This window comes from Plodia interpunctella, chromosome 17 (genome assembly GCF_027563975.2).
Source record: "Plodia interpunctella isolate USDA-ARS_2022_Savannah chromosome 17, ilPloInte3.2, whole genome shotgun sequence".
Lineage (NCBI taxonomy): Eukaryota > Metazoa > Arthropoda > Insecta > Lepidoptera > Pyralidae > Plodia > Plodia interpunctella.
The window spans coordinates 8,132,922-8,149,941 of NC_071310.1; the positions used below are offsets into that span (position 1 = coordinate 8,132,922).

At 38.2% G+C, this 17,020-nt stretch overlaps 2 protein-coding genes across 2 annotated transcripts; one reads left to right on the top strand and one right to left on the bottom strand.

The window, feature by feature from the left end:
* Nucleotides 1-20: 20 nt before the first annotated feature.
* On the top strand, nt 21-11,385 carry AlaRS-m (Alanyl-tRNA synthetase, mitochondrial). Its single transcript, XM_053757669.1, has 14 exons — nt 21-396; nt 524-697; nt 1,663-1,808; nt 2,372-2,527; nt 3,436-3,580; nt 4,107-4,240; nt 4,696-4,999; nt 5,236-6,044; nt 6,424-6,570; nt 7,167-7,293; nt 7,852-8,063; nt 8,842-9,046; nt 9,891-10,010; nt 10,669-11,385. Exons 1-14 carry the CDS (start codon nt 202-204, stop codon nt 10,780-10,782), a joined length of 2,988 nt encoding a protein of 995 aa, XP_053613644.1. The 5' UTR covers nt 21-201; the 3' UTR covers nt 10,783-11,385.
* An 83-nt stretch (nt 11,386-11,468) lies between these two features.
* On the bottom strand, nt 11,469-16,979 carry cbc (crowded by cid). Its single transcript, XM_053757670.1, has 9 exons — nt 16,706-16,979; nt 16,455-16,616; nt 15,773-15,992; nt 15,286-15,456; nt 14,746-14,834; nt 14,154-14,255; nt 13,072-13,203; nt 12,176-12,357; nt 11,469-11,717 (listed from the first exon to the last, which is right to left on the bottom strand). Exons 1-9 carry the CDS (start codon nt 16,796-16,798, stop codon nt 11,606-11,608), a joined length of 1,263 nt encoding a protein of 420 aa, XP_053613645.1. The 5' UTR covers nt 16,799-16,979; the 3' UTR covers nt 11,469-11,605.
* Between the last annotated feature and the right edge of the window lie 41 nt (nt 16,980-17,020).

Sequence of the window (17,020 nt, forward strand, 5' to 3'; positions counted from 1 at the left end):
TTGTCAAGATTTGACGTTGACATCGAAATCGTTGACAATAATTCCATTGCAATGCAAAAAGTTACAAAAACAAAGTTGTTTGCTGTATCAGACATAAATTAATTCTATACAGTAAAAGTTGCATTTAAAAGCTGTCGCAGGTTGTAATATCTTTCGTTTTAACCGTTTCTGTATATAGAACTTCCCATCATATAACCTAAAATGTTTCGTCTACCGGTTAAGACACGGTTATTTCATCATCAGATGGGTATTCGGACTAAAACCTCAAGTAGTGCTATTCGGAGTACATTTATAGAATATTTTGTGGGACAACACGGTCACAAGCACGTTAAATCCAGTCCCGTCATCCCACTTTGTGACCCTACAGTGCCGTTTGTAAATGCTGGAATGCACCAGGTAAGGACATTTTAATTTCTAGCAGAATTCATGAATTCCGTCTGAGGCAATGACTGCAGTAAACTGACCATTATTTTATAGAACATAATATTATAAAAAAATCTGTTTTTCACTATTATATTTCCAGTTCAAAGGCGTGTTCCTAGGCACAGTGGAACCCCCATGTTTCCGAGCAGTGAACTCCCAGAAGTGCATCAGAGTGGGCGGCAAGCATAATGACTTAGATGTGGTGGGAACAGATGGTCATCATCATACTTTCTTTGAAATGCTGGGCAACTGGTCCTTTGGTGATTATTACAAGGTAGTATTATTCTGGATATCCACATAAACTGAAATACTTATCTAAAAATGAGCTCTGAATCTTTGAGCTGTAGCATGTTAAAAAGAACATAATTTCCCATATTTTTTATGAGTAAATAAAACTTTTGTGCTTGTTTTTATATGCAATAAAACGGGTGTAAAAGATACTATGTCTGTATACCTTCAGAGGACATCATGCAGTTTAGAAACTGACTCTCTTTGTTCATGGGTTGATTGACTCAGTACTTGATAAGTATAATTATAGCTGAAGGCAGAGCAATTATTTGTTCTACTTGCAGACAAAGGTCTAGATAAAAGAGAGAAAATCACTATTTTTACAAGCATTTGTTTACTTCCACTTAATCAAATCTTGCAAAGATAAAGTTCACTTTTGCTTGTCCTAAGTTGGAATTCCAACATAGGTAATTACCTATGTCACTTTATTTTCCATGACAATGCTTTATTGTTAAGCTTAACCTGATGGTTCACCCAGAATCTGCTCCCAACAAGGGCTCATTACACAGACAATCTTTATACAACAATAAAAATCTTTTATCAAAATCTTTAGTCAAAGTCAGAGAAGAATTAGACCTTGACACATTTTCAGGGCAAATTTTATTTTATATTTATAGTATTAGATGTTGCCCGCTGCAAAGAGTAGCCTATGACACTCTCAAGCTCTCCAACTATCTCCACACCAATAATCACCTCAATCTGTTACACCATTTTCAAGACTGACAAACAAACACTTTCACATTTATAATATTATTATGAATGTCTCAAAAAGCTACAAGCTGCTCATGATTGATTTTTGGTTTAAAGAACTTTATTCTCATAAAGACAAATAGCCACTTACATGAGAATTAATTAAAAAATACTATATAATGTTTAAAATGCAACTAAAAGAACACATTATTTCGTAAATGTGATTAATTAACAACATTGAAATGATTTGTAATATTTCAGAAAGAGGCATGTCAGATGGCATGGGACCTGTTGCTAGGTCCGTACAGATTAAAGCCGGAGAACCTTCTGGTGACCTACTTTGCAGGTGACGTGGTCATCGGTCTCACTGAGGACAGGGAGTGCAGGGATATTTGGAAACAAATTGGGTGAGACTTGTTTCTGTAATTTTGTTAACATTTGAGGTGTGTTGACTTTGTACCAAAATAGGCTATGGCTGTCACCTAACCTCTCAATGAAGGTCTCAAAATTGCTGTAACCAAGTGCAAATGTTATGTATAAGTCTACTGAAGTAAATTCTAAGTATACTGACATAATATTTTTCATACTTCTACCTACACTACTACTACATTTTTCGAATTTGACATTTTTCCTATTGGATATTTTTTGTATTGAACATTTATGATTTTTGTAAATGTCGAAATCCATGATGCTCTCCATTTTGATACTGTGATGGAAGAGATAAGGCTCTCTGCAGGACTCGAAACAACCCTAAAGAGCTGGCACAAGAACTCAACAACATTAGCTACAATAAAAGGCTAAAGCGACACGACATTCAGGATTTAGATTTCAAGGGCTGCGACCACTGGGGGGTAGCGGCTCCGACCAGACATAGCTCTCAAGTGATCTGCAAAAATTCGTACAAGACTGATTGCAGATATTACTTAATAATTAAAAAATATTGTAATTGACTGAAGTATTTAATTTCCAGTGTACCTCAAAGCCGGCTTATAGCCAAAAATGCTGCTGACAATTTCTGGGAGATGGGAGCCACGGGTCCGTGCGGTCCGTGCACTGAGATACATCACGTGAACACAGATGGCTCGCTCACTGAGATATGGAATATTGTCTTTATACAGTGTAACAGGTGACTCATTTTATCTTCTGAATATTTCAGTTCAATTTATCTTTATTTACCTTTATATAAGATTTGTTCTTTATTACATGACAGGTGTTTTTTAAGGGTTAGCAACTTCATCTCGAATTGAAGACCTTTTGTGATAAAAATAAATAACATAAAGGAAACATCAAACCCAAGGATAGATGAAACTTTATATGTTTGTATAATCTTAAAACCTCGGCCTACCTTTTGGGCCCTGTGTGAATTTCCAACGTACCTTTTGTGCGACAAAAGGTAGGCTTTATCCTTCTTCATACTCTTTAACTATCTGTATGCGAAATTATATTTACGAAAGGATTGTTCGAGTTGATAGGATTTTCCGCTTTCCTACTTTTTCGTCTCCACTTCGCACGTTCGCCGGCATACCTAATTCAATCATGATTGTCAGACATATGTCTCTCTCCGCATAATATCGCCTGCGCTGGTGTATGGAAGGAAAGAAAGAAAGAGATCACAAACAAACTTAAATTCCCATTTTAAGTGAAATGATCTCAGAGTAGAAGGACCGATCATACGTTGTGGTGTCCCTAACCAGAGAATATCTCCACTAACATTATAAAGGTGAAAGTTTGTATGTTGCTTCTTCACAATCAAATGGCTGGGCTATTTTTTATGAAATTTCGTATTGAGATAGTTGGATACCTTGGATTAACAATTTTCGTTAGTAGAAAAACACGCGATTTTCATAAGATTTGGTCAAAAAGTATGTTAGTGAATAGCGCTTCATAAAGCAGATGGCGCTACAGTGCAAAAAAGTAAATATGCTGGTAAAAACGCGGTGTGCAACTAACAAAAATATTTCCACATTGGATGGATTATGGATTGTGAAAAGCAAAAAATGGTTTGAAATGGATCACTGGATTGTGCGCCGACAGAGAATCGGACACAAAAGTGAGCAGTCTCCGTCGGCAGCACGTGGACACCGGCATGGGGCTGGAGCGGCTGGCGGCGCTGCTGCAGCGCGCGCCGACCAACTACGACACTGACCTCTTCCAGCCTATCATTCGGGCTATTGAATCGGTATGTACAATATGAAAATACTTTTTAACTGTAAAAAAAATAACATAACCAAATTTTTGTATTACTATTTCGGTAATAAAACAGTTTTTGAACTAAGTTGGACAAACATACAGACGTGCACTCTAGTGATGTTATGTGTCCTTGTGTGTTATAGCTCATGTCCAGCATAATAGTGAGTTTTTTTTTATTTATGTACACAACAAAACATTGTAAATATAAAACTTACAAATAGGAAACTAATCTTTGTATTAAACTCACAAACATGAAATTTTATAGGTAATACTTACACAACTTTTTGATTTAAATTTACGTGGGATTTTAATCATGCTATCCCTTTTTTGCTTGTTGCGGCTTTTGCGATGTTCCTCCACTTCTCCCTATTCATGGTACTACGTGTACACTCCGTACACACATCATTCCTCACAAACTTTCGTATTTATAACTCGTTGATGTCCGCGACTTCGTTCGTGTGGCTGAAAATTTTTTGTATTAGTAGGATTGTATACATTATTATATTCACGAACAGAACAGAAAGAGCGCAGCGCCGTACTCCGGGGGTTACGGCGCCGCAGCCGCGGCGGACGCGGCGTACCGGCGGCTGGCGGACCACGCGCGCATGCTCAGCGTGTGTCTGGCCGACGGGGGCTTCCCTGCGTCCAGGTACTTATCCTTACATATTATAAAACAATGTTCTCTGCCGCGTCGGTCTGTCTGTTCGCGATATACTCAAAAAATACTGCGTGAGTTTTCATACATTGTCATCGTTCGATATTATGATTTCTGAGGAAGGTTTAGAAATAATTATTATGTTATTACCCGAGCGAAGACGGGACGGCTAGTTAAACATATATAGAGCAGCTTACAGAATACCTTATTACCTGCAACAAATTGATGATTCAACATATTAATAACTAGATGTTGCTCGGGGCTTCGCTCCCGTGGGAATTTTGAGATAAAAATATAGCCTATGGCAATCTTGATTAATGTACCTTTCTAATGGTGAAAGAATTTTTGAAATCAGTTCAGTAATTTCGGAGATTACCCGCATCAAACTCGCAAACGCTTACCTCTTTATAATAATAGTATAGATTATACATGTGAATTCTTCTTTCCAGCCTGAACCTAAAACAAATCATGCGTAAATCATTCAAAATATCAACGGACATATTCCAAAACCCACACCTACCTTACCATCTCTACGACCAAGTGGCCTCTACCCTTGGTTCCACATACCCCGAGCTGATCTCCAAGCAAAAAGAAGCCAAATTGGTGATCGAACACGAAGAACATGCATATAAGAAGATGAGAGCGGGCTTGGAGAAGAAGTGGAAGGATCTGGTAAAGAGGTACCCGGAGATTGAAGAACTGAATGATGTCGAAATGAGCGGTTTCCACTTGGGCTACACTGAGCTTAAGGAGGTACGCGCTTTAATATATTAAATTATATTACAAGATTTATATTCACTTTTAAAAATCTTGGGACATTGCAAATTGCATCATTACTACATACTAAAGTTATTATAATAGTATAACATATATGTTGTATGAATAACGTAAACCCAAACGATGAGAAAATTTTGAAAGTGATGAGAAACCATTCATATTATACTTAAGTTATTGTAATCGTATATTAATCAACTTATTTTTGTTTACAGAAGATGTCTAAACACAAATCAACTACAATACCAGGGGAATTAGTCTTCAAATTGTATGACACTTACGGTTTTCAAGAAGATCTTATACAAAGAATAGCTAAACTAAACAATTTAGATATAGACAAAAAAGGATTCTGGAAACTTCTCGCAGACCACAAATCGAGGCACAAAACCGCTTTTAAAGAGCAAAGCTCGAATAAGGGCATTTTATTTGACAGCGCTGTTAAAGAAATGGTCAAAAGTGGGCACAAATCAACTAATGACCAACCGAAATATAGCTACGAGATTATTGATAATAAAATTGTACATAAACCCCTGAAAACTAGATTATTAGCCATATTAAATGAAGACTGCGAGTGGATAGACTTTTCTGAGCCATGCGAAAATAGGCTTTATTATTTCGTAACAAAAGATACAAATTTCTACTGCGAAGAAGGTGGACAATCAGCCGATAGTGGTGTCATACGTGTAAATGAAGATATGTGTATGAATGTAGAGACTGTTTTCAAAATACGTGGCTTTGTTTTTCATAAGGGTTATTTTAAAATGAATAGAAATACTGATAACAAATTGTATGTGAATAATAAAAGTGCAGTTACATTGGAAATAGATAGTGAGAAACGTTTGAATATGATGAGAAATCATACGGCGGTTCATTTATTAAATGCGGCTATACGTAAAGTGCTGCCAAATAGTGTTGTCTGTCCGGTTGGTTCGAGTGTGAATGATAAAGGGCTATCTTTAAATTTGATGGTGTATGGTGAGAAATTATCTCCGAAAGTAATACTAGACGCACAAGACCTAATTAGGTTCGTATTTTTATGTAAGTTAACTTTGTGTACCTTGACTTTCACATTTATTTGTCCGCGGCCTCGCTTGTGAGAATTTCACACGTAATCAAGATTTGTAGGGTGAAAGGTACCCTATGTTCTTATCAATACTCCTATCTATATGTATGTGAAAATTTAAGTGACGCGAGAAGCGGTAACAAACTAACTTTGGCATTTCTGAATATTGTTTGTTAGGAATATCTAAACAAGCTTAATTCTGTTCACAGAGGCTATATATATTCTATTCTATCAGAAAAAAAACTTTTTCAATATTTCGCTAAAGTATCTATATATTTGTTATAATCATCTCATTACACGTACATATGTTCAAATCAAATAACACATAGTATTATTTCAGACAATCTATAAAATCCAACGCGCCGCTTCAAACAAACATATTAGACAGCATTCAGGTTCCCTTCGACTCAGTGGTAACGGTCCCCGGGGAAACTTACCCTGAGACTGGGCTCAGGTTGGTCACCGTCGAACCACCGCTTGTATCCAAGTGAGTAACATCTATATGAAAAACGTCATGGCTGTGACATTTTGAAAATACAAGTTAAGTAAATAAACTTCAAACTTAAAAATCAGAGAAAAAAAAGCCACTATCACTCAGCGAATGTGATAGTAGAACATTTCTATAAAATTTTTCTTCTCGTATATTTTTATACGCGTTTCTCTTTGTTGTATGAGTGAATATATTACAATGTCTATGGTGTTCTCTGTCTACGTTTCAACTATACCAACGCCACCTATATTAAGCTTCTCAGATTACCTGACACATTTTCAATGTACACTGAACGACAATAGAAATATGAAATCAAAAATCGATTATAGTAGTAGAAAGGCAATCAAGATCTCTGTAATAGAACAAAGCTAAATAATTTTATTTATTTAAACATTTTTTGCACAATAATTATGTAAGTAATTCAATTTATCAATGATGGATTTAACGCCATATGTCAGTCTTCTTTGATTTTCCATTATCATCGTCAGCAGCCCTCCGTGATCCACAGCTGGGCAAAGGCCTCCTTCCGTCTACGTTTTGAGTTTCATGTTGTTTTATCCTTTAAAAAGTATAATATAATATGTATAATTCAGAGAGCTATGCTGTGGCACCCACGTGCCGTCCACCGGCGCGGTGGGCGAGTTCTGTGTCGCGCTGGTGAAGTCTCCCGGCGGACAGGCGCCGGTCATACACGCCCTGACGGGAGACAGCGCTATCCAGGTTTAGTATGAGTTTGGTGGGGTTACCGCCCTAGAACTCCATAATCTCAATGTGTGATAATGTGCCGGTGAATTCTTGAAGAGGGTTGATGTTAGGCAAAAGGCCGGTCGTAAAATCACAGCTGAATCAAGAATTTTTTGTTTTATTTTTAAAGCTCGCCTCAGGCTTCGAATGCCACCAGTAACACGCAGAGATGAAAGAGAGAGGGTTGTCCTAATCTTTATTTTCCAAAGCTGCCGGTCCCGTGACATGTTTAGACAAATGTATCATGAGGTCTTTATCATGTATTGTGTCAACATCATACATTTTATATCTGCACTTTCGAATATATATAGCCACTAGATGTTGCCCGGGGCTTCACCCCCGTGGGAATTTTGAGTTATTATATTGCCTATAGCAATCTTGGGTAATGTACCTTTCCAATGGTGAAAACATTTTTTAAATCGGTAAATATTTTTTAATTATTATAAAGAGGTAAGCGTAGTCTCCGAAAATACCAAATTAACAAAAATAGTATAAAAAAAAATTCTTGATAACTTAGACTCTCTTTCATTCTAGGCTCGCGAACTATTCTGCCGCGCCGAGAAACTGAACCAGGTGATCGATCTCGTGGACCCTGAGCGGAGGAGAGAAGAAGTCTCGTCCCTGAAGAGACAGCTGCAAGAGTTGTGTGGCACTAGTGGCGCCCCCTACGGAGAATATGCTCAATGTCTCACCTTGTTGGACGGGCTTATGAAGAAGAAGGTGAACACTGATGAGCTGGCTTTGCAGTGAGTTGAATATAAATTTAATAGAAAATAATAGTTTTATTTTTATCTCCTTTTAAGTTCTATAGTAATGTTTGTAGTTCTTATTGTTCTAATTTTAACGGACCCTGGGAAAAATACTGTGAAGCGGAATAAAGCGATGTTTTAGTTAAGTGTTTCTCATCACCTTGCATGTTTCTCATCACTCTATATATCTCACCGCTGCCGTTCAGAGAGAGAATGCGACGAGCTTTTGCATCAGCCTTTATTCGGTGTGACGATTTTTATTAATTTTTTATCTTCGTATTTATATCTTTTTTTCTGAATAAATAAATAATTTCATAAAACGGGGTTAATATATATCATGAAGTACATAAAATTTATTTATATATTCTATGCTATTTCTTGCAAATATTTATGTAGATATAGAACTAGTGTAGATATAGATCATACGAATATTTAAATTAAATATTCGTATCTATTGGTGGCAGTGTAGAATATTTCTGCAAATTCCCAAAATATAGGTATTCTAGTTTGGGAATTATGGATACAAATATCTCTTATTCATTTGTAACTGTTTCTTTAAATAAGTCACATAACACTTCCGTAAGCTCACATGATGCTTCACGCGAATCGAAATACAGTTTAGCTCCTAGCTCGCGATCGCGGGTCGCTAACTGTGGACCAAGCGGGTTTGTACACATAATAATGTACATTTTGTAACTTAGTTGTAAGAAACACTATTAATATATATATATTAAATAATGAATGAACTATAATATTAACATCCACGCGAACCCAGAGCCATAGCAGACGAGGAGCTCCGGTCGGCGTTCTCGTCAGCGTCGGCGTCGGGGCGGCGCTTCGTGGTGCACTTCGTGCGCTGCTCCTACCTCATGCAGCACTGCGGGCTCGCGCGCGCGCTGCACGCGGCGCCCGCGCGCGCGCCCGCGCTGCTGCTGGGCTGCGCGGGCGGCGTCGTCGTGGCCGCCGCCAGGGTGCCGAAGGTCACTTATTCTATTTTATCAACACATATAATAAAACAGAATAATATATTTACATAAAAACGAAATTAGGCGATAGAGTCATAGTAACAGAGAAATAATAATAAAAAAAACTGTCTGTTTGTCTGTCTGTTTGTTTATACACGCTAATTTTCGGAACTACTGGACTGATTTGAATGAAACTTTTTTGTTATATTGCTATTAAGCCTGGGCAACATATAAGGTATAAATGATTTTGAAAACTGGAACACCTGTTGGAGAAGAATGATAGTACAGGAAATATAGAAATAACGATCTCACAAAAGTTGTTCAGCCTGATGAGCATTTCCAGTTGATGTATAAAAAAATCGAAGAATATGGAACTATATATTTCTGTCGTATGAGTAAAATAATAATATTTATTTTTGAGACATAAGTAAGTAAATGTCACTATGCTCTGTGGTGGTGGTGGTGGTGTAATGATTAAGCTTAAGACCCCCGCCTGAGGATCGAAAGGTCCCAGGTTCGAATCCTACTCGTGCCACATGAGTTGGTATACCAATCTGACTCATGTATAGTAGTTTCTTCCGATGAAGATAAACATCATGAAGAAACCTACACACTGGTTGATTATTAACTTGTGTGTGAAATGGAGAAGGCAATGGCAAACCACTTAATTAATAATGCCGTAAAGTGTGTTGTATGTAAAGTAATGACCATGTAATGACCACTACCCTCAGTCATGAGGAATACGACTATGAAGAAGATGCTTTTAAAAACCACGGGCCTTAATTGGGCAAAGGTCAAAAACAACATGAAGAGATTTTTTATACAATTTTATCAGAATTATTATTATTCTATATAACAGACGATGGTGACGGCGTCGTTCACAGCGGACACGTGGCTGCGCTGCATCCTGCCCGTGTTCAGCGCGGATGTGGAGCCCTCAGACTGTCCGCACGAGTACGCCCAAATGACTGCCACCAAGGTATGTTTACGATATAATACATTAAAAAGTAGATGTCCGTATATCTATACTATTATTATAAAGAGGTAAGCGTTTGTGAGTTTGTATGTTTGAGGCGGGTAATCTCCGATACTACCGAACCGATTTCAAAAATTATTTCATCATTAGAAAGGTACATTATCCAAGATTGCTATAGGTTATATTTTATTTTGAAATTCCCACGGGAGCGAAGCCCCGGGCCACATCTAGTCATACCATAACCTAGTAATCCAGTCCATCCGTATAGCTCAAACCACGTTGATTACCACGATTCCTGGCAATAATTTGTTATGGCAGACTGTCCTTTAGTGTATCCTAATAATAATATTAATTTAGCTGCGCCCCGAGACTTCGCTCCCATGGGAATTTCGAGATAAAAATGTGTAAACCCTATATGTTACTCCAGGTTATATTCTACTCGTGTACCTATCAAATTTCATAACAATCCGTCCAATAGACTGCGTGAATGAGTAACGTTTGTTACTCTTAGTGTAAAATGCGAAAGTTTGCGAAGATCTATGTATGTTTGTTTGTTTGTTATTTTTTAATAACACATAGAGTACATTTTATCCCGAAATTCTCACGGGAGCGAAGTCCCGGGGCGCAGCTAGTAATTGCTAAATGTAAAATGAAATCGCAGGTGAGCCTGATCAACTGCGAACAGCTGGTGCAGGACGCGATGCGCGTCGCGATAAAGTTCGCGCAGGCGCACTCTGCGCAGCTCGGCCGAGCCGAGACGCGGCAGCGGAACTGATCTTATGTCTCTTTCTCGAGGCTCTCCGTTTCATGTTAGCAGTTTTGTTCGGGATTGTGACGCCGCGTACCACGTTTTCAGCGTAAAAATTGACTAAGATGCGTCGATAACCTCTAAAAGCCGACTGGCAAATAATGGAAAATTCTAGTATTAGAGGCCATGATCCTCTTTAGTAGATGAGCCAGCGAAGTAAATTTTTTAAAGATTTGGCTGTGATTTTACAACCGGCCCCCTGTCTGACGTCAACACTTCTTGCGGATGCTTTTGTTGCCTATCAGATGCCTAGTCTATGTTTCTTAGTCGCCTCGCATGAAATCCACGGGCGGATTTAGAGTGGTCCTATTCTAGGACGGAACCACACGTACTTGTTGTATATGCGACTACGATAGATTTAAAATATCGTTTAGGATAAAGTCGGGTGCATAATGTTTTATAATTACTCATCAGATTGGGAAAATAACAGCGAAATTTATTTCTAGTCTTTTATTAAGTTTCAAAATTAATCCAATTTAATCGAAATATTGAATAAAACTCAACTAGTCTTCCTATGTATTGTAAGTATTTAATCTGCAGCTATTTTTGTAAATAAATGTCCGATTTAAACACATGTTTTATTTTGAACCATAAATAGGTTGGTTTGACAAAGATATGGGTTGAGTTGTATTCCTAAATAATAAAAAAAATCATTAAAACAAGTTACAAATTTATTTAATTCCTAACTATATTTACAATAAATTCATTTTAATTCAATTTTGAGCGACGTTATATGAAATCACTTATGAATTGTCCATCACTAGTACCACTAGTGTAGCGTAGTCCACCGCTAATGGTTGTCCATGTACTGCAGTTCAGATAACAACAGCACTGTGTTGGGGAGCGGTCGTGGTTGCGGGGACAATATCGTCAGGGTCTGCCGCTCCATGTCTACCGCCGTTCTGGAAAAATATTATTTAAAAAAAAATTGTTAGTGGGATTTGCCCTTGTTGAGTCAGACATTTGTTCACAACACAATTTGGTTGTACCAGCTTCGGAGAAAAATATATATAACACTTCATCTTATAAGATGAAGTGTTCTTTATTGTTATGTTACAAAATTGAATTCTTGGGCACTTGCCCAAGAGTACATTTATGAGTTACTTAACTCATAAACGTCCATTGTTGTCACACACCTATATAAAATGAATGTGCGAGCGTTGCTAAGGCGACGCGCGGTGCGGTCATGTTCTTTTGTTAATAAGACATGTGATATGGTTTAGTCGTTCTTATTTCTCTGTGAATATAAGTGAAGTGACTGTGTGGCCGCTGGGAGAACATTGTGGTGTTAATTAATTCGGTTTCTGTGTATTAGGCTTTGTGGTTTTAATTTAATTGATTCCTCTTCATATACACTCACACGCAAACGAAGCCAGCCAGGTTAGTGTTGAGGACATCATCGTGCGGCGCGGCGGCGAAGGAGACAGCCAGCAGTCGATGCGCCAGCGCAGGTGAAGCGGTGACCGGCACCAGCTTGGTGAGCGCGTCCTCCGCGCGCATGCCCAGCGGCATGCAGGAGTCGGGCAGCGACACCGCACCTACCTGATGAAAAATAAAAAAATATTTCTTGAATAACTCACAGTCTGTCAAGCAAGGAAAGATATTAAATGTTGTCTCGTGTTGACTGGCAACACTAGGTGTTTATTAACAATCAATCTTGAATTTGGTATTAACAAGATATTTTGTAGTTCATCAATAATCCGTTCACTTTCTTGTCAGACTGTACATTGTGGTAACAAATAGTAGATGAAGTCTCTATACAATACCCTATCCCGAAACGAAAGAGCGTAGTCTTTAGAAGACTACGAAGATTTGCATTTACGGGGTAGACAGAGTTGCAAACCTCGCACGCGATAAGACCAAGGCTGTATGGCAATAACAATAGTTTATTTCTTTCTCCCTCTCTATGTGTTCATGCTATCCCAATCCTGAATGTATCCATTCAATTTGTCGCGGACCCTGGGGTCTTCATCAGCACTCGATCATAACTATTATATTACTTGTGTACTTTCATTGTTATATTACTGAGAGAAAAATATATTTATATAAATTTATGTGGTATGCCCTTCTGGCGTGATAGGGACCAACCCTGGTAGTTGGTGAAGTCACTGTTGCCTATCAGCTATAAGGCACATGTGGTGCGAGGAGATGCAGCGGCTTCCACGGAAAAACTACTCGAAATTCACGGCCACGATAACGGTGTAACCGTTTTACTTACAAGTAGGTAGTAACAGAATGAGAATGTACAGTACAGACCTTGTATATGTTGAGGTCAGTGAACTTGACGTCGAAGGAGTGCGGGTAGTAGGGCGTGCGCTTGCCGTAGAAGTACTCGCGGATGCGCGCGTCGCGGGCTTCCGCGCGCTGCGGCGGCGACCGCTCCACCACCTGGCGACACCATCAGGTCCATGCTCATTCTGTGTTCACTGTCACTGCACTCATTGTCACAATATACTAAAAAATAAACCGACCTCGGTGGCGCAGCGGTAAAGTGCTTGCCTCTGAACCGAGAGGTCCCGGGTTCGAACCCAGGTCGGGTCGTGATAGAAAATGATCTTTTTCTGATTGGCCCGGGTCTTGGATGTTTATCTATATTTGTTATAAAATATAGTACCGTTGAGTTAGTATCCCATAACACAATTCTCGAACTGTGGGGCTAGCTCAATCTGTGTGATTTGTGCACATATATTTATTTTATACATTCCAGTTTGACCGCCGAACTTTAGGCAGCCTGTAATAATTCTGCTAGTCTCGTTTAATACACGACTGCACACTAGCGCCACCGTCACATTTTGACAACAATGAGATTGATAGGTGGCGCTAGTGTGCAGTTATGTATCACCTTAAGGCAAGGTTATTCTCCTGCAGAAAAGCACACAGATAGGCTGAAAGAATGCTTAACATACCGCTCTTCAAGTAGCTGAGATCCAGTGTAAGTTATTATGTGTCGCTGTCACCTTATGAGACTCGGTAGGGTAAATAATATATCTCAGGGTATCTCATATTTATGATATAAGAATAAGACCAGATAGGGCCTTAAATGTTATTGATATTAGTTTTTGAAATATTTATAATAAATAATATGAGAATTTAAATAGTTGTTGTTTATCTATATTTATTTTGTTTGTTTGTTGTGGCTCTAAAACTTGAACAGGACTGCTTCAAAAAATTGAAATTGGAAAAAACTAAAAAGAATTTTAATTATGACAGTTGTAATGTGTTGTGTGCAAACGAAATAGGTTTAATGACATCGACGTGATGATCACGTTACAACCTATAGGTAGGTTGATCACGTTATAACTATAGGTAGGTATTAAGGTAGGTAAGGAACGACTTACCCCGCCACTCTTAGGTAAGTAGACTACTTTGACGAACTTCGGCATGTCCCTCTTTAGTTCGTTGTACAGTCTTTCATTGTCTAAAACTAATATCACGTCCACCTGAAAAATAAACGAATATTATTTGCATATCTTTTTAAATACATAAAGTGGTTTTCGAGTTTACCGCTAACAGACAGACATACGCGGCAGGCAGAGGACTTTGTATAATTAAATATAAGGACAAGGATATTCAGTAATATACATCGATTTTCATATAAAATGGTTACAATGTAAATTTTAGCATAATTAAGTCCACGTTCGTTGTTTTAAGTTGTTTAAGTTAAATATTAAGTAGTTATTACTACACAGGTATAGCTGAACGTGGCATTCGAGTTCCGCAACTCACGGCTCTGCCCATCCCGTAAAAAACAAATATGTATTAGGACAAATCACACAGTTGAGCTAGCCCCAAAGTAAGTTCGAGACTTGTGTTATGGGATACTGACTCAACGATGCAATATTTTAAAAATCCAAGACCCGGGCCAATCTGAAAAGTTCTTACGTGGAATGTAAAATTACAAAGACGTGGTATTTATTGTATAAACTGTACCTCGAAAGCTTGGGCGGCGTGCGTGAGCACCTTGTATCCGGCATTTTTTATCCAACCGCATGTGTTGATGATGACACCCGAAGTTGACGCTGCAAACAAAAAAGTAATTTTGTATTCAACAAAACAACAAATGAGAATCAATATACACTAACTGGCAAGCCTAGAGCCGACATGCAAGTAGATGACAAATCGTTTAATTTACTATTTAGTATACACTATGAAGGAAATTCGCGAAAGGGGGGGTGCAGTCTTCGTTTTCATAGCAAACAAAAGAAAGTTTAGCTTTAGTTTAGCTGAGCATATTTGAGCACTGTGCTACACAAATGCATATCAGTTTTATTATATGATTAGTGTTGTTCGTTTTTTTTTTAATTATTCTTATGAAAATTGTGTGTCACAGCAGAACAAATAAATAATCTATCGTTGTGCAGATCTGGTGCCTGCACTAGGTGTCAAACTCATTTAAAATGGCATTTGGTAAGGAACAAGAATAACAATATTTGATATGCTGAACATAAGTCACTATAACAAAATATATACCTTTTTTGTTATTCTCGCACCTCTCTGCAATGACCTCCGCCAGCCTGGATACTATTGTGTTGTACAACTCGAGGTTCTCTCCGGGCGAGGAGTGCCCAAAGTGGTACACCAGCGGTGCCTGCTGACTGAAGCCTTCCTCTATGGACGCTGGTCTTTCCACCAACAGAGCACCTATGGGGACAAATTGTTAATTATTCTATTTAATTAATATTACATCCTTCCCTAATCAGATGCTGCTAACAATTTCCATTACATCATTGACTGACCCATCTAGGTGCCAGATTTGCTTTAACTCTACAGCCCACACTAAGCATTAAGCTTGTATTGTTTAGATGAAAATTAAACCCTGAACAGCAGTCAAATATCTAGGAAAACAGGCAAAAATATTCCCACCACTCTGGCAATTTAACCCAGAACATCCAACACACATGACAAATATTCCATAAACATCACATATGTTAAGGTGTCTTAAATAAAACACACATACCTATAGTCCCAGGAACACTGATCTGTCCTTGGCCGACATCGAGTTCAACATATATCGGCCTCCGTCCCATCCTGACTGCATAGTTTAGCAGTAGCCTCGTCAAGGTGGACTTGCCAACGTCTCCGGGTCCCACGACCATGGCCACGGGCCCTCTGTTGTTGCCCTGCTCTGCTGCCACCCTCTGCTGCTCTAAAGCCGCGTGGACATTCAAGTAGATTACCTAGAATAACATAGGATTTTGCACACAGGTCTTTATTGTACTACTAGTTTTCGGACATAGTCCATATTTCCAACTATACATATGAAAAATTCCAAATATGTCAGTTTAAAAAAGAATGGACATAAAACTTAAAGAGGTAACAAATAAATGAAAACCATATTAGAATTAAATTAAAATACAGAGAAACAATTCACACAGTTTTTTGTTATAGGTTACTAACTCAACAAAACTATATTTTATGTACACATAAGTAAATATCCAATAATGTTGTTATACAGGTAGTTAGAATAGGACATGATATATCATGTCCTATCTGTCTATTATATCCTACTGTTACTTGAGATTAAAACAATTTTAAATTAAAGACATTATAAAATAACAAGATATGACAGCTGGGTCAAAACTAAATAACCACGGAATTAATTTTAAATAACGAAATTGCAAGTCACAATTGTTTCCTACCATAGGAGTTTCTTTAGCAATATAGCTGACTTCGGTGCGACCCCGCAGCTCCACCGTGCAGCCATGCCACGTGAACACAGCCACCTTGGCGCCCGTGTGGAACTCATAGGGCTTCCCTTTTACAAGTTCTGTGCCAAACAACTCCGCGTAACCACTCTTAACCTAAAAATAGAATCAAATTGAAAATCTATCGTTTTATAACATGCATATTGCAAATTATCATTTATATCTTCAAGATTCGTTATACTCACTTCCAAAACTACTTTTTCGTTCTTAGATTCGACTTCGAATCGAAGTTCCGAGTCTGGGTCTAATTTAAACTCTTGTAACTGAACTTCAGTCATTGTTTATGGAGATTTCCGACTGGATTTTAGCAATATAGGTAATCGTAGTTAAGTTTATTAATTGTGTTATCACGCGATACGTAGCTTTCTTCTTCCAATAACTTTTACGATGGAGTAAAATAAACAAAACAAGCAAGCGACTCAAGCAAATGAAGTGACTGACTGAACTGAACAATATCTTTTTCGGACCTCCCTTGATAGTCATTGTCAAAGTCATACTTG

Coding starts and splice junctions, on each gene's coding strand:
- cbc (XM_053757670.1), bottom strand. CDS start 16,798: ATGACTGAAGTTCAGTTACAAGAGTTTAAATTAGACCCAGACTCGGAA. Junction 16,617..16,705: donor ACGAAAAAGTAGTTTTGGAA/GTGAGTATAACG, acceptor TTCTATTTTTAG/GTTAAGAGTGGTTACGCGGA. Junction 11,718..12,175: donor CTGGCTGGCTTCGTTTGCGT/GTGAGTGTATAT, acceptor ATATTTTTCCAG/AACGGCGGTAGACATGGAGC.
- AlaRS-m (XM_053757669.1), top strand. CDS start 202: ATGTTTCGTCTACCGGTTAAGACACGGTTATTTCATCATCAGATGGGT. Junction 2,528..3,435: donor GTCTTTATACAGTGTAACAG/GTGACTCATTTT, acceptor GTGCGCCGACAG/AGAATCGGACACAAAAGTGA. Junction 10,011..10,668: donor CCCAAATGACTGCCACCAAG/GTATGTTTACGA, acceptor ATGAAATCGCAG/GTGAGCCTGATCAACTGCGA.